The sequence below is a fragment of the Carassius auratus genome, unplaced genomic scaffold (genome assembly GCF_003368295.1).
Source record: "Carassius auratus strain Wakin unplaced genomic scaffold, ASM336829v1 scaf_tig00216649, whole genome shotgun sequence".
Classification (NCBI taxonomy): domain Eukaryota; kingdom Metazoa; phylum Chordata; class Actinopteri; order Cypriniformes; family Cyprinidae; genus Carassius; species Carassius auratus.
This window is the reverse complement of record NW_020528678.1, coordinates 6025-30701: the sequence shown is the minus strand read 5'-3', so window position 1 is coordinate 30701 and position 24677 is coordinate 6025. Positions and strand designations below refer to the sequence as shown.

Below are 24677 nucleotides of genomic sequence, written 5' to 3'. Positions count from 1 at the left end.
GAGAAACGCCTGCTCTCTTAACCTAGGATACTGCTGAGCGAACGTTAACCAAAGACCTTGTAATAGGCCGCATCGCAGATTATTATCTAGCATTTAACAGTATGCTGACAATTTTGAGCAGAGAATGAACGTTTCTCAGAATGTCGCAGCATCTTCCTGTCTGCAGCATGTGAAAATTACACACTCGGAGGAAATCACGAATGCTTTGCATCTCAAACAGAGAGTGCATAATGAGACCAGAAACACCATGCGTCACCACATACAGCTGTAAAACTGCCTCTTTTTATACTTGATTGCACTATAAATCTGCTGGAAGTTATGCTTTTACTCTTAACAAGAGTTTTTAAACAGCCTGGAGATTAATGAGAACATTTAGTCAAATTAGAAAGAAAATTCTACAAATAATCCTGTCACAATGACTATACAACACATCAAAAGGTGTGTCAGAGATTCAACACAAACTGTGAAGCAGACGAGAAGTGCTTATAGTGAATTATATAGCCTCAGGGTGAAGTCTTTATACCATCACTATGCCAGTTAGGTCTACGATTTACACATACTGTAAAATCCCTCTGTTAACCTAAACCAAAACCGTAGTTCCTGTAGTGACAGAAGGACTGTTGTGTCAATGAATCAAAGAATCACACATAAATCTACCCACCAAGTGAAATTCCTAAAACAGGAAAAAGACTTTTGACATTTGACCACAAGCATAAACACACAGTGTTACTCACCTATCTTTGCAGTTTCAGCTCTGAAGGTGCTGAAGTCCCAGTTGCGAGGTAGTCTCAAAGACATTTCTTTAAAATCGGACCAAAAGGTTACACACACACTCTCGCACACATTCTCTCGTTCACACACACACTCACACACACATACACACAAAACACAGTGTACTCTAAGAGCACATTCTCTCCAGTCAGCCTCTCTTCTTCTCTTTACTTCCTCCTTCCTCTACTGATCTGATTATTCTTCTTCTTCTTTTTTTTTTTTATTAACACCTCTAAACACGTTGAATCTTGCCCCCTAGCTCGCCTGTAGTGTTTTTGTTATTTTGAAGTTCCTACATCCAGCATTTCTGTCAGGCTGCAGAGAAACAGCAGAGCAGCACTGTCACTCCTCGAACCCACAATCTTCATGAGCAGAGGAAGTGAGTGAGTGAGTGGCAAAGTCAAGACTGCCACAGAACAAATAACAGAGGTGATGAATTTTTACACAGGCGAAAACGCAGACTACAATTGTGCTGTACGTACCTCAACCAATAGAGCTACTTTCTTCTCAGACATTTGTCATCATTCTCTTGGAGAGAGGCACCATGGTGTTTCTTTGTTTGTCACAAATCAAAAAAATTAATAAAATATTTTAACATCTAAAATGAACACAAAACTGTTTCTGTCATTTAAAAAAAAACTGCATCTGACACAAAAAAGGAAGTTCAAACAGCAGGAGGCATAGACCAAATTTGAGTATATTTCTATATACTGAGCTTTCCTTTTTATTAACCATTTACAAATGAGCAAATCACTGTACACAAAGCAGCAGGGAAAGCACATTTATCTGCTTTATCAAAATTACAAATCCAAATACAACAGAAATACAGACCATACTTAAAGACAAATAACATATTGAGCTGTTGTTGTTAATTTGTTTAATAGAGATTAATAAGGTTTTTTTTTCCTATCAGTGGCAAACCAAAAGAGCTTAACATGTCTGAGTGGGTTTAACATTTCTGTTTTTACTTTAATGGTCATGAATAATTTTCCAGAAATACAGAGAGCACAATCGCACTGTGGTCAGTTTCTCTCTGTGTATGTGTGTCATACTTTCTAAGAAGGATGAAAGGTCATGGCAGTGTTTATGAATAAGAGAAGTAAGGCTGCACATTAAAAGGGTCATAAACTGAGAATTCAAAATTCCCTTTATCTTTTGACACATAAGAAGCCATTGTACTATAAAAACCTCCTGTGAGTTTCAGAACTCAAATCTTTCCAGTTAGTCTAAAAACAGCTTATCTTGAAGCCAACCTGCCAAAACTACAGCTTGTGGAATAACCCACTTTATGACTTAATAGTTTGGTTAAACCCCGCCTCCTCAAAAGAAGATCTATGACGGTTTCTTGATATGCAATTACTGAGTTTTTATGTGTTTTAACCTAAAACACACTATCTCTGAAGGATATAAATTAAGCTGTCAAACATACACAACCGTTAGCCAGTAACAACAGTAGGTGTCTACAATCTACCACGGGATAGAAACAGCCTATTACTTTTAAATTATAATGTTTTTTTTAATGTAAAAATCTTAATAACATTATAAGTGGGCAACAACATAAAAAGGAAGTTCATGATCCGTTTAAAACCCGTTCATAACATTGTAATGAACCGTGTTAGTTGCTTTTCTCTAACACTTGTTAAACCCTACCCACACACACACACACACACAAAGATGGTTTGGTGCCCACTAGTGGCTATGAACGGCACGCGCAAGAGTCTGAAGATTCTATCAGAAGTGTTTTACTTCAGCATGCAATGTAGGCCTATCATCACAGAAACAAGAGCTAGATATTTTAGCATGCATTTAAGACTTTATTTAAGACAAATGTGTCTCTTTATAAATGTTTACGGTCACCACACTCAAACGCATTATGTCTCTGCTCACCCGCCTGACATCAGTGACTCTGTAACTCTCTGTTGACTCTAAAACTTTGAAATTGCTCTGTTAACATCTGGAGTTTGTACAGTACGGGAATGTTTCAGCACAGGGGCCTAATACATACACAGAGCACAGACTGGCTTAGAGGAAAAAATAAGAATAGAATAATCTCTACGTCAAACATATAGCCTACTATATAATCTTATATTCTAATATAATGTAATTCTCTATATAAAATAAGCAGATTGTACTGACTTAACACAAAATCATAATGAATGAAATAACTTAAAAACAATCAGCACCACTTAACAGATGAAGATAATGTGTTTGTTTACTAGTTGAAAAAAATAAATTAATACATTACAAAACATGCATTGATGGTGGATGGAGAAAATATGGAGGGGCTCCAAAATGTGCACACACATTTATGGTCATAACTCTTCAGCAGCGTGACGCAGTGTTTATTATTGTAACATCACCACTCTGTGCGCCATACTTAAGCTATTTGGCTTGAGCTGTCCATCTAAATCATGCTAATGAACAAAAGCAAAACAAAAGTGAACATAACTCAGGTAATAAGCTACCTATGTATCTTTCAAGACCTGTGGTCATTAAAAGAAAAATAAATTTGAACTGAAAAACACCCATCAATAGTTTATCAGTCATGTCAATACACACATGTCTGAAAGTATGTGCTCATGGATCTTTATTGATGAATGGCAGTGGACTGTATGTACAGACTATCCTGAGCCATTACGTCCTCCTACAGCTTACTGTATAACACTACTGTGCACTACTCTTTTGAAGCTGCTCGATGGCACCCATTAAGGTTGAAATAAATAATGTCTATGGCACGTGTGTTAATGACATCACGTATAAGAGGGAAACAAAACACCTTACACGAAACACACAATAGTTCTGACCCTTTTTTGTTAGAGTTTACACAGCAGGCGATGGTAAGAACAAAAGATGAAATAGAATTCTAAAATGAGACGTGGGGGACGTGGTCTCATGCAGTGAAGATGGCCCAGCCTGATCATGAACCATTTAGTATGTAAGAGTTCACAAACACACACAAAAACAAGACCCGTAGCTTGACTAAGATTAGCTTGTAACTGCTTCGTGACAATAGAACATTCAAATAAAACTAGAAATGATAAAACTATGATTTAGACCACAAACAGTAATTCTTAAAACATTTAACATTCAGTGTGAAAAATGTTTGTCAGTGTCTCTAAATGGTATTTTTCAGTGCGAATTCTTATTAACCGTTAACAATATAATTAAAGTTACTTCATATTTGTTGGGCTTACATGTTTCTTTGTAACAAACATTAAAAGCCAAATAATTATAATCTGATGAGGCCTTAATTTCCTCTCAAACATTGAATAATGACATCTGAATCTTCTCCTTAGCTCCAGGAGCTACAGCATACATAGACCAGTCATCTCGCAGTCATTTTGAACTATGATGGGGTATGGAAACACCGGTTAGCAAAAACTAAATAAAGGCTAGCCTGAGGTTGAAATGACAGTGTGATGAGCAGTGCATTAAAACAAAATGAAACATAAGAAACACTATAAAATATCCAGGCAATTAATAGGTACAGAATATTTGCACACAAGTGGAATTGTACAGTTCAACTCACAAAGAACTGTAACAACAACGTCAATGTTATCTTAATATAATATATAGAATATTTTTTTATGGTGTAAGAGATAAACATAAAACAAACATTCACAAAAAAATTAAATAAGCAAAAACACAGAGGTACACACACACTCACTCACTCACTCACACACACACTGAAAATGGAATGACCCTAGGTTGTGGTTCAGCTTTCCGTTGTTTCCCTTCTTATGTTCTTCATCTCATCTCCCACTTCCATACATTCCTGAATCTGCTTCCATTGCATTCTCAGCCCACTCTGTTGGGATGTCCCTGGGATGGTCTGAAGAGCTAGGCTGCTTCTTCCAGGGCAGGGAGCAGGCCTTTCTCTGTCAGATGAGCCTTGAGCGAGTTAAAGATGTGGAGCTGTTGGTCTGGTCTCAAAGCAAGAAGCTGCTGGATGACTTTAGAGGGGTTTGGGCCTCTAAAAGAAAAGAAATGTTTTTAAGCTCAAGAGATACTCACATGATTAATATTACACTGATTATAATAGTACAATGATGATATTTTACACTTTGAAAAATACAAAAAAATGTAACCTAGCAAGGCACTTATTAACTCAAACTATCCAAAACTAGACCAAACAAATGAATATAAAAACCTTTAAACATAACAAAAAAAAGATAAATAGATTATAGAAAATATCACAATAAGTAAGTATATAAATGAATAAATAAATAGACAAAAGGACATGTCAGTGCTTCTGAAATGCTGATATAATGAGCATAGGCCAGGTTGACTAGGACAACAATCAGTTATATAGTGTTATCCAAGTTATTTAAATTCCAGAATGTCTAAATTCGTTTCAGTCAGTGCATAATGAGTAATAATATCAAATACAAATGTAAAAAATCATATGCATTCAGTTTAGGGTCAGTAAGATTATTATTTATTTTTTTTGGTAAAGATGTGAATACTTTTAGCTTTGCTTTCAGCAAGGATGCATTAAATCGTACAACAATGTTACCCGAGAACCAAATCAGCATTTTAATATAATGATTCTGAAGGTTCATGTGACACTGTGACACTGGAGTAATGGCTGCTAAAATTCAGCTTCGTCATCACAGGAGAAAATTACATTTTCTAATATATGCAAAGAGTAAACTTTTACCCACCCTGAACTTTGGATTGGTTCTGTATTTAATTGATCAAAAGTCAATTAAAATCCACATACAACTGTACCAGAAATTCAGTAATAACAATCTTACCTGATAAAGCTGGCGATGTAAACATTTACAAATGTGGCCATAAGGTACTGACAGTCAAAACGGTCCATGATTCCTCCATGTCCTGGAATGGTGTTCGCAAAGTCCTGCAGTGATGGACATCAGAGAGACCGTATGACCAGAGTGTAAAACAAAGGACAGGAAACTCCTCAGGTACACTAAAGCCTTGTGCGACATCTAAATGTGTCTTTTACTGTTGCTGCAAAGACGGCCCCCTTAAGCTGCCTTGTGGTAAAGAATACTGTAGGTAATAGTTGAACCAAGACTGAACCTTCTTTTTTTCAGATCTGTATGATCTGTGTGTGCTCAAATTACACCCACCTTAATTTTAAAGGCCCTTTTGAAGCCGCTGGCAAAAAAGCCTCCAAAAGGTCCCATGATGGAGGCAAAGGCAGACAGGGCAATGCTGTGGATCTGGAATGGGTACAACTTTACTGTGGTCTAAAAGGAAAATGGGAGAGAGAAGGAAATGTGTAAGACACTGTCTTTATTTGTATGCAATTTCAAAATATGTTACATTTAAGGGATTCTGCTTTCAAGTCAAGTAGAGCTGTGACAGATTCACAATGAGTGTAAAGTGAGCAGATGGCTGTGTCTGAGCAACTGGTAATCACAGACACAAAGGACAGAGAAAAAAAAAGAAACAAGACAAAGAGAGGAGAAGTGGACAGACCGAGTGAGAGACATGAGATGTAAGTGTCCGACAGACTGTGTATGTGTGTGTGTGTTTTACCCAGCCCGTGATGGACTGCAGAATTGCCGGCAGGCCATAGTCCTGAAGCTGGAAGAGATCAGACGGCTCACAGTCCACTGTGAAACGGTTGGAGTCGTTGTTAAACTCCACAGGACACACAAAGTAACGGTAACCTGACATCACATAGGACAGCTGGAGAGGGGACGAAATGTGATTTGTTATTGTTCAAACACATCAAATACATTTAGAAAAGAACTAATCAGCCCCTTCCAAGTGTCAATCAAAGCAATTCTTATTTTCACATCACCAAAGTTTCCAAATCTATATAAAAACAATCAGAGAAGACCAGACGAAGAACAGGAAGTGGGTTATTATTACTCACTAGGATGCCAAAAACAATGGTGGCGAAGAAGCCACCAATAAACCCCTCCCATGTCTTCTTAGGAGACAACTGCAGAGAAAAATCAGGAGTCAGAGAACTGTACTAAAGATACACATTACACAGAAAGTATTTATATAGTTAAGCCACACTCAAAGTATGAATGTTACTGCATAAGACCAAAGCAACTGGTATTTATTCTAAAGAAAGAAGACACTATTCAATCAAAATATTTGACAAAAAAAGTTCATTAGGTTTTTACAAATCTATTTCAAATAAATCCTGTTATTAATTCTCAAACATCAAAGAAGCTTGTAAAAAAGTGCAATGCACAATTGTTCAAAAAAATTCAGAAATATTTTTTGAGCACCAAATCAGCATGTTAGTATACTAATCAGACTGAAGTAATGGCTGAAAATACATTTTTGCCACTAGGAAAAAAATGACATTTTAAAATATTCCAAAATACGAAACAATATTTTACAATATTACTGCTTTTACTATATTTTTTATAAAATAAATGCATCCTTGACGAGTTCTTTCAAAAAAACGTTAAAGCCTCTTACCTACTCTAAACTACTGAACGGGAGTTTAAATATTACACAGCCATTTTATTATATTTTAGTTGTAACAATATTTGATTTTTAAATACTATTTAACTGGGGTGTTAAAAACACAAACCTTGATGAGAGGGGTTCGACCAAAAAAGAAACCAAACATGTAAGCCATGATGTCATTACAGATAACACAGGAAATGGGCACAATAAACCTGCGCACACAGAAACAGATAATCTTATATAAACAGATCACCCACACCAGAAAACCAACTGTACTGTATCTAATATTCTTGACTGGCAATGGATTGTAAAATTGAAATGCGTAAATGTCATATGGGTTTTGATTTTACCAGATCATCCCCTCAAACAGGTTATGAATGATTAAGTGGGACTGAGTCACCACAATCAGCAGGGTCACATGAGTCCAGCCGAACTGGGGAGAGAAGAAAAGAATGGTATGAATAGCTCTATTCACTTCAAATCTGGGACTAAAGACAGTGCTATGATGAGGAAAAGAACCGTGTAGTCTGTGTGAAACATGTTTATAACGCTACTTTAGCAAACTCACTCACCATGTAGAATTGCAGGCGATAGTGTTTTTTCACCAGGCTCAGAACAAACATGCAGAACCCTGGAAAAGACATACACGAACACATACACTCACATCAGTAAAACACAAAGTTCCACCAATGCTAACCCAACATGTCTATGGGACTATTTTAGGCCAGTCACACGGTGTCACTAATTATATCCTGTTTGACAAGAACCAGCCAGTGACCAAAAAACCCCTCCAAGCAAATTTAGTACGAACCAAGCACACTGAAAAGATTATCTGAAACTAATCTGAAGGACATGGAAGCTTTATACCTTTTTTAACAGTTTGCCTAACAAAGTGACAACACTATATTGTTTATAACTGATGATCTTGTTTCACTTTACACCAATAAATGTTATCGTTACACTTTATAAAAATAGAACACTGATATACATTTTAAAAAGACCTGTTTACATTCCATCTCAGTCATAATACATATATAATCATAACATATACAGCTAGCAATGCTACGCAGAAAATGAATGAAATGAATAATTGTTATTACAAATACAAGTAATCAATAAAGTACTCATATAGCAGGGAACTTTGTCGATATTTCTTACTCTTGAACCACATGTGATTCACACTATTTTGTTACATATTGTAGTTTGGTGTGTGACAGTTTGTCTTTTTTTGTACTTCTTGCTTCGATAATCATCGTTAAAAATTTTTTTTTTTTATAATAAGAAAACAACATTATAACTTGTTGCTTCTCATTTAGCTTATGATGAAATCTGCTGTGTTGCATCTTTTTGAAAGAGAAAACGAGCGAGGGGTGCACAGACAGGCAGAGCCTAACCACATCCTGGATGACATTAACTCCATGCTTATGAAAAACCATCACCCCAAAAAACCTCAAATCATTATGCCTGCATTTCAACTTGACATAAAACACTTCTTGAATACTGCATTTGACTTTCCCTTTAACATTCTGTGTGGAAAAGTGATTGAGCTGTTGGACTGAGCAGTAACTGTGAGAACTATTAATTATAAAAGTTCCCAAAGGCCTTGGGACATCAATAATCAAATGAAGTACCACACTTGGTGGAAAGAGAAGGTTCTAACCTGTGAGGTACAAGGCAAAGGAAATGAAGCGGTGGTATTTGCTGAGGATGCGTAGAGGCTCCTCCCTCTGCACCAGTGTGAAGAAATAATCAGTCACTGTTTCACCATAGAAGAAGTAGTTTACACACAACAGGAAGTACCTGACAAAAAAAAAAAACGTTACAATTAGCAGTCAGACATTACTTTGACAAAGGCCTTTCACATCCATGCATCAATCAAAGTGTTTCTTATGGTTGCCAAAGTAATTATGAATTACAAAACCTAAAGACTATTTCAAAGAAATATTCAACCAGTTTAAACATGGTAAATTAAGAAATGCATGCCAAGGAATGTCATACTTTATCACGAAAGAAAATAAGTGAAAATATTGTGCATTAAGAAGGTGAAGCCTGTTTAGAAACGTAAAAACATTGTTTAGAAAGATTTTTTTATTTGTTTGTTTTTGCATGGCAACATCATTTAATACAAATTAGGCATGCATCCCTCCTTCAATTCTCAGGAATCCAATGTAATAAAAGTAAATACATATTATTTAAATAAACTGATAGATAAATAAATAAATAGATTTTCCAAAAGTAAATCCATTGTATTTTGGTGCATTTTAAAAATTACTATTTTAAAATGCTTTTGTGGCTTTTAGTAATGAGAATTGGAAATAAATTGCTTAAATTATGATGAAAATGTTATGAATTATTAGTAATTGTCTGAAATATAATCTAATGTTGTTTATAAAATTGATTTAAAGTCTTTTCTTATTTCGGAGGTAAAATATGACTTTTTTCAACAGATGCACAGAAAAACCTTTGACTTAAATGTATGCAGATTAATTACTACAAATTAACACTAACATTTGGCATCAAGAGACCTGATTTTTGCCAGATTTTCCAAATATTTCAAGTGAATAGTGATGTCAATGATTAATTGATGATCGATTAATTGTCATTAAGAGATGTAATCGATTAAAGCTATTGATGGTGAACATTAAAAGTACATTCAAATAGAAACTATACAAATTCCATAAACATGGAAAGCAATAAAAATTAAGTAACCAAGTCATACGTTGTAGGAATGAATTCTTGATTCTTAACGAAAGCTTTCATTTCCCCCCACATCATGTTAATCTCTGTAAAAATAAACTTGACGTGCCTCGTTTAACAAGCACAAACTGTGTTGAAATTAAATGAGATGAGAGATAAAGCCTTAAACCCATGAGATTTCTATAACATAATTAGGTTAGTTTAGGCGCTCTTTGTCATTTTGGCAAGTAAAAAGGATATTGTCTAATTTGTTTTTTTAACCACACTAACAAGGATTAAAAGTGAATGACAAGAAAATAAACCTGCAAAATTAGAGGGTTAGATGGTGAGGGTTTGGAAAAGAAATAATAAATATTTGTAAATTTGTGATGAACCAAAACATAACACAAAGTTGTATTAATTTAACTGTATGGGCTCACAGGCTACTCAAATGATTGCAACGGTGGTTTTGTCCCGACCAGTGTAAACAGCCTCAAGCTGTTGCGGCGTGATATAGACAATGTCTTAAGGTTAACAATTAAATTATTAATTGATCTTTATATCAAATGAAGATCGTCCATGGGAATGATCGAAAATTGACATTCCTAAAATCAGCACTGAATTTTCAAACTTCAAAAGGCATTCAGTTGGATTTTGATGTTAATAAAACTTGGTGAATCTTTCCTTCAACATTCAAAACAAACTACACTACAGTTTGACTGTGGTCTAAACCAGAGTGATTTTCCATACCTCTATACAGCTGGTGATAGCATGTATGGCTGGATGAATAAACAAGTGCAGTATTTACACATTTTTACACCGAAAATGAAAGAACTTGTAAGACATCAAGACAGGCATATTATGATACGATGAAGTAATGATAATGATGATGCCATCTAATTATAGGCAGTACACAGTGGGAGAGAGAAAGACAGAGAGATCAGGGGTGACAGATAATGAGAAAAGGGAGCGAGGGAGAGACAATGAAGCGAGAAAATGAAGGTGGCAGGCAGCTACGTGTCACAAGTCTCACCAGCTTAGTGTTCTGAACCATGGCAGGTGGTAAGAGTGATACACGCTGTAACCAATTGTGATGATCTCATGGAAGCACTTGATCTGAACGCACAGCACCTGTGGAAGACACACAGACAACAATAAAAAAGAAAAAAAACAGGCAACCTACCAGTTCTACTCTGATGTGCTATTTCTAGTTGCTTTTGAAAGCAAAAGTTCATCCTGTGCATTTGCTGCTCTAACTGGCAGTCAATAAAGCTCATTACATCTTTTGTTTTTGTCCTACATGGCATGATATATCAGGACTATATTGGTTATCGGACAGTATAAAAAATTATTCACCATTATGGAAATGTATTGTTTGTTAAATCTGAATAACACATTTTGTAAACTCTTCAATCTGTTTTGGGATTTTAGATTATGCAACGCCACCTGCTGCTAATATAATGGTGAAATTTAAAGGGGTCATATCATGTTACTAAAAGGAACATTATTGGGTGTATTTGCTGTAGTGAAATGTGCTTATGTGGTTTAAGGTTTAAAAAAAACCATTATTTTCCACATAATGTACATTATTGTTTCTCCTCTATGCCCCACCTTCTGAAACGCGTCAATGTTTACAAAGCTCACTGTTCAGAAAAGCGAGGTGTGGAGGAGGGGTGGGGTGGAGGAGGGATGCTGATAAACTTTCAATGGATAGAGGTAATTTAGAGCGATATTTATACTATAGTACCGATTACTTGATTGTGGTCCACCTGTGTTGATTAGGCTAAGAATATGACGCGCTCCTCCCGAATCTTGTTACTAAAACATCATATGTTTTAAGTGTCTGACAGAAATGTTACGCCCCTCAATAGGGCTGCACGATATTGGGAAAAAATGACATTGCGATATTTTATTTTTCTGCTATATTTTTTCTTACAAACAAAAATGGGGTGAGCACACTTACATTCTAATTTTAAATGATTTAAACATCGACACCATCGTGTCAATTGATTAATATGCACGAGGGAGAAAGAACAAGACAGCGCTCGTGTTGTTTGAAGACGGCTCGCTGCCTCACTCTCTCTCTGTCTCTCTCGCGCACGCTCTCTCTCTGTCTCTCTCTTTGTCTCTCGCGCGCGCTCTCTCTCTGTCTCTCGCGCACGCTCTCTCTCTGTCTCTCTCTGTCTCCTGCGATGTGACTATCGTGGATTCGTACATCGCGATATCGATGCTTAAACGACACATCGTGCAGCCCTACCCCTCAATATAAACTGTTGTCGCTGTCCCAGTCATAACACTGCCATGACAGGACAACAATAATAAAACCCATTACAATCGAGGCAGTTGTTGCATCCAGTGGGAACATAATTACTGATTATAATGACTGATAATAATCTTTGTGTGAACATGCAACACGTTATGCAAATCTTCGCACCTAGTGATGTAGAGATGTGGGGGCGTGTTAAAACAAGACGTTTTAGGAGGACCTGGATGTATCTTAACTTTGATAAAGAATATATCTTAGGATTTGAGACTTTAGTCTTTGCAACTTTACAGATCTTCTTCATGAACCAAGAGCTCGTAAACACAGCAGCATTATTTTACTATTATTTATATATTATTACTGTATTTATTAGCAGTTTAATTTTAGTTAAAGTATTTGTAATTTTGTGATGTTTCCATATACCTTTAAAACATTTTTATTTCAGTTTTAGTATGAGTAAATTTAGGACTTCTTTCAGTAAGTTGCCATGGCAACATTTCTAATTTACAGTAAGATGTTTCATCTAAGATTTATATTTAATTGTATTTTTTAGCATTTTTTAAGTTACCAAATTTTTTTAGCAATAACAAAACTGAGTTAATCTCTGACGTGATCTGACTGTCTTTAGAAAAGTTTAGATGATATTTTATTTTCATCTTGTCTCTGTATAAAACATATTAAAGTATAAGCGCAGCTCTGCTTTGTTTACAGCTTACCAAGGAAACACTGTCTCGCTGCTGTTCTATAAGCGACCATCTGCTGTCAGAGAGTGAATTTGCATTTTCATTTAGTCCATCTGCAGTTTTTGTTTCGTGCAGATGTTTTATATAGTATAGTTTCACACAACTAAAGACAGACCTTTCTGTTTTTGTTTAAAATTGGGTTTGTTTTAAAATTTCAAGTTAGTCTTGTTATTTGACATATTTCTGTTTCACGTAAAAATGTGCAGCATTTTGTCCAAGCAAAAATAAAAGGACAACTTTCCATTTATAATTTGTCTTAAAGAAAACCATATAGTAAATCAACTCATGAGTTGAGTGAATCGTTACATCCCCATTGAGGTCCCAACTATTCAGCTTTATTGTCAATTACTCACTTTGAAATTAATAATTGTGCATATTTTATAATATTGATTAAAACAGTGTGTAGCCTGAATTCACTTAAGCATAACAACACAACACTGAAAAAAAAACCTATTAATTTGAGTGCATTTTATCCATATATTTATACATAATAGTATAGATTAATACTGTTGGCATTTGTTGACATGAACATTATAACAGGCTATAATATCTGAAGTAGCCAGATTATGGATCAAAGTGGACCGTGTTTATTCAGAGTCTAAATTCAGGTCTCACAAATATATCTGCGGGCCTGCTCGAAGACAACTCAATTCAGCAGCTCAGCGGAGTAATAATGTTTAATAATATTAAAAGAATAAATAAACATCAGTACTCATCTGTCATGTTTTAAAACAGCAAAGAAAAAATATCTCAACATTAATTGGTTTATGATTCTTCTATGGAACATTATCTGTAGTTGTAACTAGATGTTTCCATAACTTGGAATCTGGCACTCTCCTTTATTTCCCATCAATGTCATTAAATCTGTAAGACCATGACACACCAAACATTCACAGTGGTGATTTTAGAAATTACCAGCACAACTCAAGACAACTCTTAAGATGCTCCCTATATTCTATTACAAATGTCTCTCTGATTGCATATTCACCATGCACTTAATTTACTCTTGTCTGTGTCTGTGTCATGCTCATCAGACTGAAGAAAGTGCAAATGCCACCAAAACACGAGAGATTGGACTAATTTAAGATCCACACAAGCAGGTGGCTGATACTGTAGACATAAAATAGTAAAAATACTAAAATAAGTTAAAAAGAAAATAAAAACCAAATGTTGGACGCTGCATTTGGAAGCTTCAAAACCAGATGATTTGTCCCCAAAAATATGGAATCTGAGCAGCCTGTTTTTTAAGTCTTAAGTAAAAATGTCCCTTGGTGTTTACAACAACAGCATAAGAACATACTCACAATCATCATCAGCACCATCGGACCAAGATAAATAATGATAAAGAAAAAAGAGATCATAGCCAGAGTGAGGATGCCCCTCACCCACCAGTTCTTCCATCTGCAGAAGAGACAAACACATTAACGCAAAGCATATTGGGTGGAAATATAATCTTTCTAATGCAAGGACTAAAAGCTCCGGTGGCCTTTTTAATGAATGAATCATCTGTTGTTTACAACAAAATGCCAATAATCTGCTCTGGAGTGGGATGCTTTAAACACACTTTGTATATCACGTCACATGATGCAAGTGTGTTCTACTTTACTATGAGTCATTTTAATTGTTGATTTAGAGGTGTTTACCGTGAGGAAAGGCCCGAGAGGGCTTTGTTGAGAACCTCTGGTGTGTCATCGGCAGGAACGGGAACCTCAGGAACCCCAGAGTCTGACTTAGTCTCATTATCCGAGGCTCCATCTTTCTCCTTGCCCTCCGTCTCAGAGCCCTGAACACAAATACAGAACAGATAAATTAATATATCAAAAATCATATTTGCTTGTTTGCAAATAATTCTGGATAGTGGCTACTATATAAACTACTGTTTCACAGTTTGGGATCAGTAAGTTTTTCAAACAAGAAATAATACATGTATTTTCAGTAGTGATGAAATACAATTATCAAAAGTGACAGAAAATAAATAAATTGTTGATAAAGAAAATGCTTTTCTTTTCAACAAAAAATCCAGAAAAAAACATTACAGATAATATTATGCAGCACAACTGTCTTCACCACAGATAATAATAAGAAATGTTCTTGAACACCAAATCAGCATATCAGAATGATTTCTGAAGGATCATGTGACTCTGAAGACTGGAGCAATGGCTGCTAAAAATTCAGCTTTGCCATCACAGAAATAAATTACATTTTAAACCTTTAAAATAGAAGGCTCTTATTATAAAATTCCATTAATATTTCACAATATTACTGCTTTTCCTGTAATTCTGAGCAGATAAAGGCAGCCTTGGAAGTAAGTAGCCTGTTGCACAATTACAAACAACCTGTCTTCATCCCTACAGCAACACGCTGTCATCCTCAGATGGGTCTGCACCAGCTGGTCCAGTTGTTAAGACTGTTCCAGAAACCTCTTTCTACCCATTTGACATAAATAATTTGGATCTGATTACGAAGAGCACCCTCAAGCTAACGTATATTTAAGGCTGACACTCATCTGAAAGCAAGAGCTACAGAATGATCCAGGGTTTCCATGGAGATGGACTACATCCTGTTATTTAAGATGCCAGAGTTAAAAATACCCTCCCTCGTCCAGCCCACCTCCTCCCCCGTCTCTCAAATGCTCCGCCGACTGCAAATAGCTTATCAGGAATCCCACTCTTCCTAAGAGAGACATTTTCAGTCTTTCTGCCAGATCTGACCCATACCCATCTCAGAGTATGAGCAACACTTCGACGAAACTGGCGGACAGCAGAGTTAGCCATCTGGAAATGTGGAATTCCCAGGCAAACACAACATCAGTGACAGTCTACAAAGGAGATGACTGATGTAAGCCTGTGTTAAATTTGTCACATTCGTAAAAAATGTAATGTCTGATGAGTTGATGTCCTGGCAGAGCAATTCGAGCTCAGTGACTTTCAACGTGGCAATATCACTGTAAAATGATTTGGTCTGCTGTGGAAGAATTTACCTAACCTTATCCGGTACAGGAATTTACCTAACCTTAACCCTAACCCAATGTGGACAGATGGGTCCCTGACAACATTCAAAACACAACTTAAAACCCATATCTTCCATGGTATCCTGGCCTGCTGACAAAGAAGTTTGCTTCCAAATCCCTCCTTCTTGTAGTTTGAAACTTTGTTTTGCTAGCACTTTACATGTTATTGCCTCCTTATCATAAATCGCTTGTTCTATTACTCATTTGGAAGCCACTTTGGATAAAAGCTTGTAAATGTAGATAAATGTCAAATAATCTGACTAGTCTGCATAAATAAATACCAGTCATGAACGCCTTTGATACAGACTGAAACGGCAAAGAGGGAAGCTGTTACAGCCACAAATTAACTATCAATGCCCATGTTAAACAAGCACATATGGGTGAGTTGTCTACATACAATTGGCCATGTAGTGTACTTCATTCTAAAACAGGGACAAAGCATCTTTCTCTGTTTCATTACAATGTAATAAATTAGTTTAATGTAATAAACTCAGCAGGCTCTCTCTGGCCTCTTGAATGAATTCTTAAAATTCTTTAACTCTCACAGCAACACAAATACAAATCTGTTTGAAAACTTGGGAAAAGGGTTAAAAATCCACTGTTTGGTTACCAACATTCTTCAAAATATCTCCTTCCACAGACAAAGAGAGTCATACAAGTTTGGAGCAAAATGAGGGTGAGTAAATGATGACACAATTTTGTTAATGGGAAAACAATGATGAAAAAACAAATCTGATAATGCAGTGTCTTTTTTGATTCAATCGATTAGGAACGGACAAAAAGAACAAAACCTATACCGAAAATTCTATTTTGCTCTGAAATGTCAGATTATGAAAGCAAAGTGTGTTGGAAACTTTCATACTGACTTTTAAAAACAAATAGACAAATACTTACTGTAAAAAAAAAAAAAAAAAGGTTAGAGTCAGACCATGACCACATTTAGTCAATTTGCCTGAGAGTTGATATGCGAATGAAAGCAGCACAATGTTTCATTTGCATGATCAAGTATTAGGTCTCAGTGTTTCATATGAAAAATGAATCTATTTAGTATAATATAGACCCTGTCATTGCACTAGTAAGCACAGCTACAATTACACACGCTTGCTTGGCTTATTCATTCATCACTCCAAGATTTTGGCAGTACTAAAGATAGAAGAGGCTGTTGTGCTTAATTCTTCATTTAAAATACATTTATGACAATAATACAACATAAAAAAAAAAAACGAATTACCAAAAAAATTCTCAAGAACTATTGACTGAGTATATAAAGGTTGCACATAAGACAGTTTACCCTACAATTCCTTAGACTGTGGTCCTTTCAATAACATTATCACATACTACTAACAAAATCTGACATTTGATGGTCAAAAAAGGAGGACAAATACAGAAGAGAACAAATTACTAAATATTCACAAATAATTTCTATTACCTTATACTGTGATCTCGCTATCAGGTTTGAGACCATGCCTACAGGTCAAGACACTTTACACAATGTTGACTCACCCATCTGCCCACGTCTCTCTCAGTCTCCATGTTTTTTACCTTTATTTGTTCACAGCATGAAGATCAGTCCATGCACTCCAAACACTGTCTAACTCTGCAGAAAGCACAGCTCATCCAGAAGACTTGTACCTCACTGTCCTGAACTGAACAGAGCAGGGATTGTTCATGCATCTTAACTTCATTTCAGCAACATGGCAACTGCAAGAAATACACTGGAGCCTTATAGGTGTGTTTTTTGTTTGTTTGTTTGTTTTTGGGACACAGTCAGAAAACATTCAGTACATGAGAAGTTCAGGAAGAACATCAGACCCCTGATGATGCTCTGACTCTCATCACGAGCTCTAATCTACTGTGTTACACACTCATGAACGATACAGTTCTATCTTTTATCAACCCAAAGCATTAAAACTGCTTTCGTGCTGTGACAAGACACTTGCACGCGGGAATCACAAAAATATAACGGCCTATAGTCGATTTTTTTCTCTCTCTCTCTCTTCATATATGACAGTTTGTAGCTCAAATGATAGCCATAACAACATGCATCTCTCCACATCTCTTTCTTTATTCGGTAACGTTACCTTATCCTCCGAGTTTTGATGCTGCAGCTCCGTTTCCGTCCCTGCTCGGTGTCGTAATTCTGTCATGATTGGCTTGGTTTGATGAAAATAAAGGCCCGATGAAGCAGCAATCTTCGGGGGTTGCTGTTCGTTTTTAATGATTGTTGTTATTAGGACGGGAAAGGGAGCGACTGCGCATGCGTGCGCCAAGAGACAGCCATCTAGTGACCAGTGCTGAGAAGACAGTCAGATAGATGGATGGATGGATGGATGGATGGACAGGTATCTGATACTACTGAACTTCTATATATTAAAACGACACTGTCAACAGTAATTAAATCATTTAGATTTTTAAAGCAAAATTATTGTTTTATAATTTAGAAATTAAAAGTTATTTATTTGTTGTAATATATATTATATATATATATTTTTTTTACTTTATACATTTCACACATCTTCATTATTCATTATAATCTATACAGGCTAACTGAGCATAATTCGTAGTCTACCGCTGTTATGACAATTACAAACAATAACATTGTAACTTTACATATAATTCATGCATTAGCTGACTTTTCAGTCTCTTCGACTAAAATTCTGTCTGATTTGTCTTTAATTAATTTATTCAGCTAAGCTGTAAAATACATTAACATATACTCTTATTTAGAATCTGAATTAGAATTTTAAATGAATGGTACCATTTTTCAAAAATAGAATTTATCTAAAATAATGTATTGCATTTATAGTAGGCCTAACTTGTAGAACTTAGATGGCAGTTTAGTAGTGGGACACGATGCCTCCTTTTCATTATTTTCCTTACATTTTCTTCCCTAAATAATATATTGCAAATAATAAATAATATATACTAAACATGCTAAACGAACAGCTTTACAATTTAGTTTGTCATTCATCATTAAATGCATATTGTTATCTTAAAGGAAGCACCTTTCGCTAATGCATGGCCTTTCTGATGGCTTGTCACGTGATCTCAAACTATTGGACCTGTCTTATCTGCTGTAAAATCGATTTCTCTAGGCATTTAATAGTTTTAAACATTCAACCTATTTCTTTCTGTATATGTGTTTTTAAGCAGAGAATCTTCTTCTTCTTGGCGTTTTGACGCATATCCCAAGAAGTAGTAAGAAGTAGTTCAAAACACCTGGCTCTGTTGTTTTCATCCACTATACATATCATATGAAACACTGCCATCTATCGGACATGCGTGCTGACGACATCTGCAGGATCCTTACCTGTTCATATCGCGAGAGATTCAAATGGCAAAACTCCAGGTTCGCTGCCTTTGAAGATGTATTCATGTAAGTTGTATATTAAGAGCAAATTCTGATTATAACATATGATAGTTGTCTGTAAATGTTTTTCATTTATGGTTTATCTTATATTGACCACAGAGCGTGGTGACAGTAAATGTAGGTTTGGGAGTTTGACTCTTAAAAGGTGTATCAGTCGTTTTGTAGCCATTAAAATGTTTAACCCTTACGAAGTTAATACTATATGCTTAAAATCATGTACACTCAAATGAGATGTAGGTTAGATGAACAGATGCTTTATGTACATTTATTGAATAGAAAACAGTTTTGTAGTGCATTATCTTAAGACATTATGAAATTATCTCATTAATTTAAAGAACCAATTAATTTAAAAAATAGACATTTCAATTCAAAAATTAAAGTAAAATCTTAAAGTACAAATTAGTAGATTAAACATGAGAATTAAATGATTAGACCACAATAATTACATCTTGCAAAGAAGTATTTTTGTACAGTGCTTCAAGTGCCGCTGAAAGCAACCATTTATTTTTAATCTTATTATATGCAATTCTTGGTATCTATCCACATTCTGTCTTTTTTTTTTCTATTAGAGAAAACCACTTTTTCAAGTTCAGTGTCTTCAGTAACTTGGACCTTGCCGATCATTTCGATCACACTATAACCATATCAATAGTGTTTGAACTGAGACTTTTGGATTCAAAAGTGCTCCAGAGAGTTTTTAAAGCATGAAGTCCTGCAGATCTATTTTATTTTCCACAGAAGACAAATTGTAGACTGTAGGCCAGATGTATTACCGTTCAGAACAGATTTTGATGCTGGTCTCTTTGCTTGGCCATCTTGCAAACTGGTTGCTGTATTTTTTAAACATATTCCATTGACACTCTTTTTACAAAATGAGTTTTCAGTAGTAATTTAAATCTCATTCTCAGTCTCTGTAAGAGCTGTCAATAATTTTTCAGCTGTCTTTAGCACCAGTCAAACCTCTGTCCCACCATTCTGAAAAAGATTTGATTGGGTACTCGCAGGTAACGGCAAAGCTTCTGGAAAGCCTCGCTGCTAAGTGGTGCATGTGGTCTTCCTTTAGACTCATCCAGGCACTTGTCATGTCCCGCAGACAGCAAACAATAAAAGCCCTTCGTGACGTTAAAGTAGAAATTATCTGGCTTTATCCGAGGTGGAAGTTCCAAAAATTTCTCCGCCTTCTGCAGCTCAGGGAACGGATTCTGAATCAGCGCCTCTCCATCCACGATGTGCATCTGCTCTCTGGGAAAAAGCTCCAACCACTTGGCAAGGTGCTGGTAGTAAAAGCTCCTCTGAAGGGCTTTGTATTTGGGGTTGATGTGTTCTTGTGGTAATAGCAGCTCTTCGAGTGGCTGATATGGCTTGTTTTGCTGAATTCGGTTGTGGAGAACTTGTGTGTAGTCTGATACAAGTCTCTCTGCAGGGTCACGGACGATCAGCAGCAGTTTCACAGCTGGATTCATGGCCCATATCCTCTTTGGGGCCAGTGGTGCTGTGAAGTAGCCAGGGGTCTTTTCCACCGTCAGCTGCCCAGGGAGAGTGATGGGCATCTGGGCACGATACCAGTCCAGACCCTTCCGAAAATTATCATCCAGGTTGAAGTAGTGGATCTCGTTTTTGGCTACTTCCACATCTGGATGGAGGTTGAGCATCTCCAGCAGGGCCCTGGTGCCTCCTTTGCGCACCCCGATGATTATGGCTCCTGGCAGACGTTGCAAAGCTGAGGCATTGGAAGATCCAGAAGGGGTCGCTGAAGTCACTTTGGCCAGAGAGGATCGGAGTTCATGCAGACAAACAAGCAGCTGTGCCTGGAGCAACAGCAGGAGGATCAAAGCCAGGAGGAGCGTCCAAAACATGCCGTCGGTCCTGTCAGGTCAAGGGTGGCACACAAACCAAGTCAAGTTCTGTGAAGTCAATTTCTAAAGAGAGAGAGAGAGAGAGAAAGTGCACAGGAAATTGATTATTTTTCAGAGAAAATAAATAGTAAGATCCGCAGGGGAAAAAAAATTAATCATAGCATTAATCACGCATTAAAAAAATATCAAAATGTATAAAACATTCAGTGTCAGGCAAATTTAAGTTACTAACATGAAAAAATAGATGTAAAACGTGTTAAATGAACAACAGCAGCAGGGCAGGAGTGTGATTTAATTAACAGAATTATTAGAACAGAGAGAGAAGAAACACATTAAATATTCATGAAACAATAGTGTCTCAGAAATCTCCCTGGGTAAATTTACTCATCCCAATCTTACTTTCTTCTTCTCACTGCTGTCCTCTAGTGCTCACTGTTGGAGCAATCCTCATGAGCCTGAGTCATTCCAGTTAAACTACATGAGCCACCCTTTGGAGTTAATAGAGCAGTTCTTCATAACAAGAATAAGATTTACTGGTAACACTTTATAATAAAGTCCCATTAGTTGATGTTAGTTAATGGATTAATATATTGCCCATTGTTACAGTATTAACATTAGTTAATAAAAGTACAATAGTTTTCATTGTTAGTTCATGTTTTTGCAAATCCATTAAAAACCTAACACTTTTTGATTTGAATAATGTATTAGAAAATGTTAAAATGAACATTAATGCAACGCTCACATCACATGTAGCAAAGACAGCTCATTAGAGTTTTAATTTTTTATCAGATTGAAAACAAAGATATGCATGTTTGTTGTTTGTCCTCAGAGTCACAAAACTGATGCAGTGGTTACATATTTGTCTTTTTAGTGCAGGTTCAACAAAAATGTAATAGGTATAATCTTAAAAAGTTTCTTAGAATAACAATTCGAAAATTACTCACATTTTTGTTTAAAACACATTTGAAACGTGGTTGTTTAAAGCAGAACCTCCAATCTGCTCTTCCCAAACATTGAAAGTGAATGCTGGCCACGGCTGTCATGTATGATATTTCATGTCTTCCTCACACAAAGTTATAAAAAGGCTTGAAAATACTTGGAATATGGTGTGCAAATTATATAGACTATTTTATGATCCTTTTATATTGTCTTAAATTGCTTTCGGAGTTCGACGACCTCTGGCCCACTTTCATTATATGGATGTTTTGAAAGGCAAACTCCTTTTGAATTCAGTGGAGAAAATCATGCATGTTTGAATTGACATTAGGATGAGTATATAATCAAAGAATCTTCTTCTTGGAGAGAGTGAAAATAACTAAACTAAAGAATATGAGGACAGATGTCAGTAGCTGATCAGGACAGTTGGCCACGTCATTTCTGACCTCTATACTATTTTAAAATGATTCATTTTCCATGTTTAGTCTCCTCACAGTTGTGATGTTATTGTACCCTGCTGCTGCTGCTGCCGGAGTCACGGGTTATTAATTTGCTCCTCATCTAGTTTTGAGCAGTCAGCCCTTGTAAACGAGCTGTGGTGTTGCTCTGTACGTTGTATAATTACACAGTTGGGAGTAAGTGTGGAGCCCTGTGGTCTTGCCACTCCTGCTCCAGCATCAGCGTCATCATTACTGCTAAGCCTCATCACCTCTGCCATTACGGGTCTGAGTGGCTGTCTATGTCTCCCACTTTATTCCCTTATCTCACAGCTTTAATCCTCAGAATGTGCTGCTCCTGGTCCTCGGGTTATGTTGTCTGTTGGTGGTGACATTTAATCAAATAGTATAAGAAAATAATACATTAAAAGGAGATTTTCAATATTTCTGTCTTAATAGTGCTGTTTTCTGGATTGCGCATGAACAGTGAGCTGTAGGATATTGTGAACAGAAAGCTGTGTGTGTGTATGTTTTGAGTCTGCGTTATATTAGCTTTTGTTCTTGGTGATGGGCAAAATTGACCTTTTTTGCTTTTTCTCTGTTCTCACCAAGGCTGCATTTATCTGATCAACAATATATAGTGAGAATAGTAAATATTATTACTATTTGAATATATTTTGAAATGTAATTTATTCCTGTGAATGCAAAGCTGAATTTTCAGCAGTCTTCAGTGTCGCATGATCCTTCAGAAATCAGTCTAATATGCTGATCTTATGCTTAAGAAACATTTCTCATAATTCTCAATGTTGAAAACAGTTGTGGATACGTTGATTAATTTTTTAAGATTTTCTGATGAATGAAAAGTCGAAAAGAACAGCCATTGCAGTATTTGAAATAGAAATCTTTAGTAACATTTGAAATGTCTTTACTGTCATTTTTGAACAATTGAATACATCTTTTGCTGAATAGAAGTTTACATTTTTTTTCTCCAAAAAATGCTTGAGCCCAAACATTTGAATGGTCGTGTAAATATACAAACATTGAATACATTGAATGAAAAAATTTGCTAGATTTACAAGTGTTTATTCTGTTAAATAAAGACATCAACATCTCCATCTCATGAGAATACATTGAACGAGTCTGTATATTTGTATGTTAAACTTCATTGTGAAGGTCCATCCCTAGACTTAACCATCAGGTAAGCTTAAGCAGTACAAAACTGCACAAGTGAGATCATACAAATTCATATGAATTTGCAACCAGCTTATGTTGGCGACTAATTCCCTCAGACACACAAGTTGTCGTAAAGGGATCTATAATGTGTGTTTCATCTTTATCGGGGACTCACAGACCTACTGATTAAGTAGGACTTCCAGTTTTTTTTTCTCTCTCAAGCAAACAAAGCTAGTCTCTCCTTTCTCACACATACACAAATTCTGTAGCTGAGAAAAAACAAACATCCGCTGTCACCTCTCACTGTGCAGTATAATCCTCTTTTCTGAATGCCATTGCACACCAAAAGAAAACCCAGCGACGCACATACAGTGACACAAACTTCTGTTGGTTTTCTTACACATTTTTGCATTTAGTCTCCTCAGCTTAGCGCAGCACACAGTAATCCTGCACAAGACCAGCAGACTCATTCATGAACACAACCACAAGACAACTGCGGTACCGCACACATACACGCAGACACGTATAAATATATGCACACACTACAAGAGTCTTGGCCTCTTGTAAAAAAAACTAAACAAAAAAAAGACGACCTGCAGTGTTTGAGATCAAAGGACTTCCTGTCACATATTAGCATTTTATCTCAGTTCCTGATCCGAGTGGATTGTTCAGAGCTCAGTGGCACCTTGCAAAACTAATGCATTTAGTCACTTTCTTTGGCATATCAAAAAAAAAAAAAAAAACATTGGTGTGTTGTTTTCAGAAGTGACTTTTCATACCTATGCCCACCAAAGGCCTTTTTCTACAGTGAAGGATTAAAGATTATTTTTTTATAGATTATTTTTTTATCTTGTTTTACCATACTCCTATAGCTCTACTGTATATATTAGTTAATTATAAAGGTGAAATAGACCTGATTGCTAGTTAGACATTCTAAATAATTGTAGCGTGTATGTTCAGTTATGTTCAAAATGAAATATTTTGCTTCAATTGTTTTTTCCTTTCTAAACCTCCTTACTGTAAAAAATATCCTGTCA

General features: G+C 36.1%; 2 protein-coding genes across 2 annotated transcripts; both read right to left on the bottom strand.

Annotated features, from left to right (window-relative positions):
- Nucleotides 1-3335: 3335 nt before the first annotated feature.
- On the bottom strand, nucleotides 3336-18134 carry LOC113098776 (phosphatidate cytidylyltransferase 2-like). The gene is made up of 13 exons (XM_026263855.1): nucleotides 17950-18134; nucleotides 14502-14641; nucleotides 14163-14259; nucleotides 10886-10983; nucleotides 8837-8976; nucleotides 7749-7807; nucleotides 7527-7609; nucleotides 7301-7388; nucleotides 6623-6691; nucleotides 6280-6432; nucleotides 5868-5987; nucleotides 5529-5632; nucleotides 3336-4744 (listed from the first exon to the last, which is right to left on the bottom strand). Exons 1-13 carry the CDS (start codon nucleotides 18013-18015, stop codon nucleotides 4612-4614), a joined length of 1350 nt encoding a protein of 449 aa, XP_026119640.1. The 5' UTR covers nucleotides 18016-18134; the 3' UTR covers nucleotides 3336-4611.
- A 1758-nt stretch (nucleotides 18135-19892) lies between these two features.
- Nucleotides 19893-21129, bottom strand: LOC113098778 (heparan sulfate glucosamine 3-O-sulfotransferase 1-like). The gene has a single exon (XM_026263857.1). The coding sequence runs from the start codon at nucleotides 21092-21094 to the stop codon at nucleotides 20183-20185; it is 912 nt and encodes a 303-aa protein (XP_026119642.1). The 5' UTR covers nucleotides 21095-21129; the 3' UTR covers nucleotides 19893-20182.
- Nucleotides 21130-24677: the final 3548 nt, after the last annotated feature.

Coding starts and splice junctions, on each gene's coding strand:
- LOC113098776 (XM_026263855.1), bottom strand. CDS start 18,015: ATGACAGAATTACGACACCGAGCAGGGACGGAAACGGAGCTGCAGCAT. Junction 14,642..17,949: donor ATCAAAACTCGGAGGATAAG/GTAACGTTACCG, acceptor ATTTGTGTTCAG/GGCTCTGAGACGGAGGGCAA. Junction 7,610..7,748: donor ATCGCCTGCAATTCTACATG/GTGAGTGAGTTT, acceptor TTCTCTCCCCAG/TTCGGCTGGACTCATGTGAC.
- LOC113098778 (XM_026263857.1), bottom strand. CDS start 21,094: ATGTTTTGGACGCTCCTCCTGGCTTTGATCCTCCTGCTGTTGCTCCAG.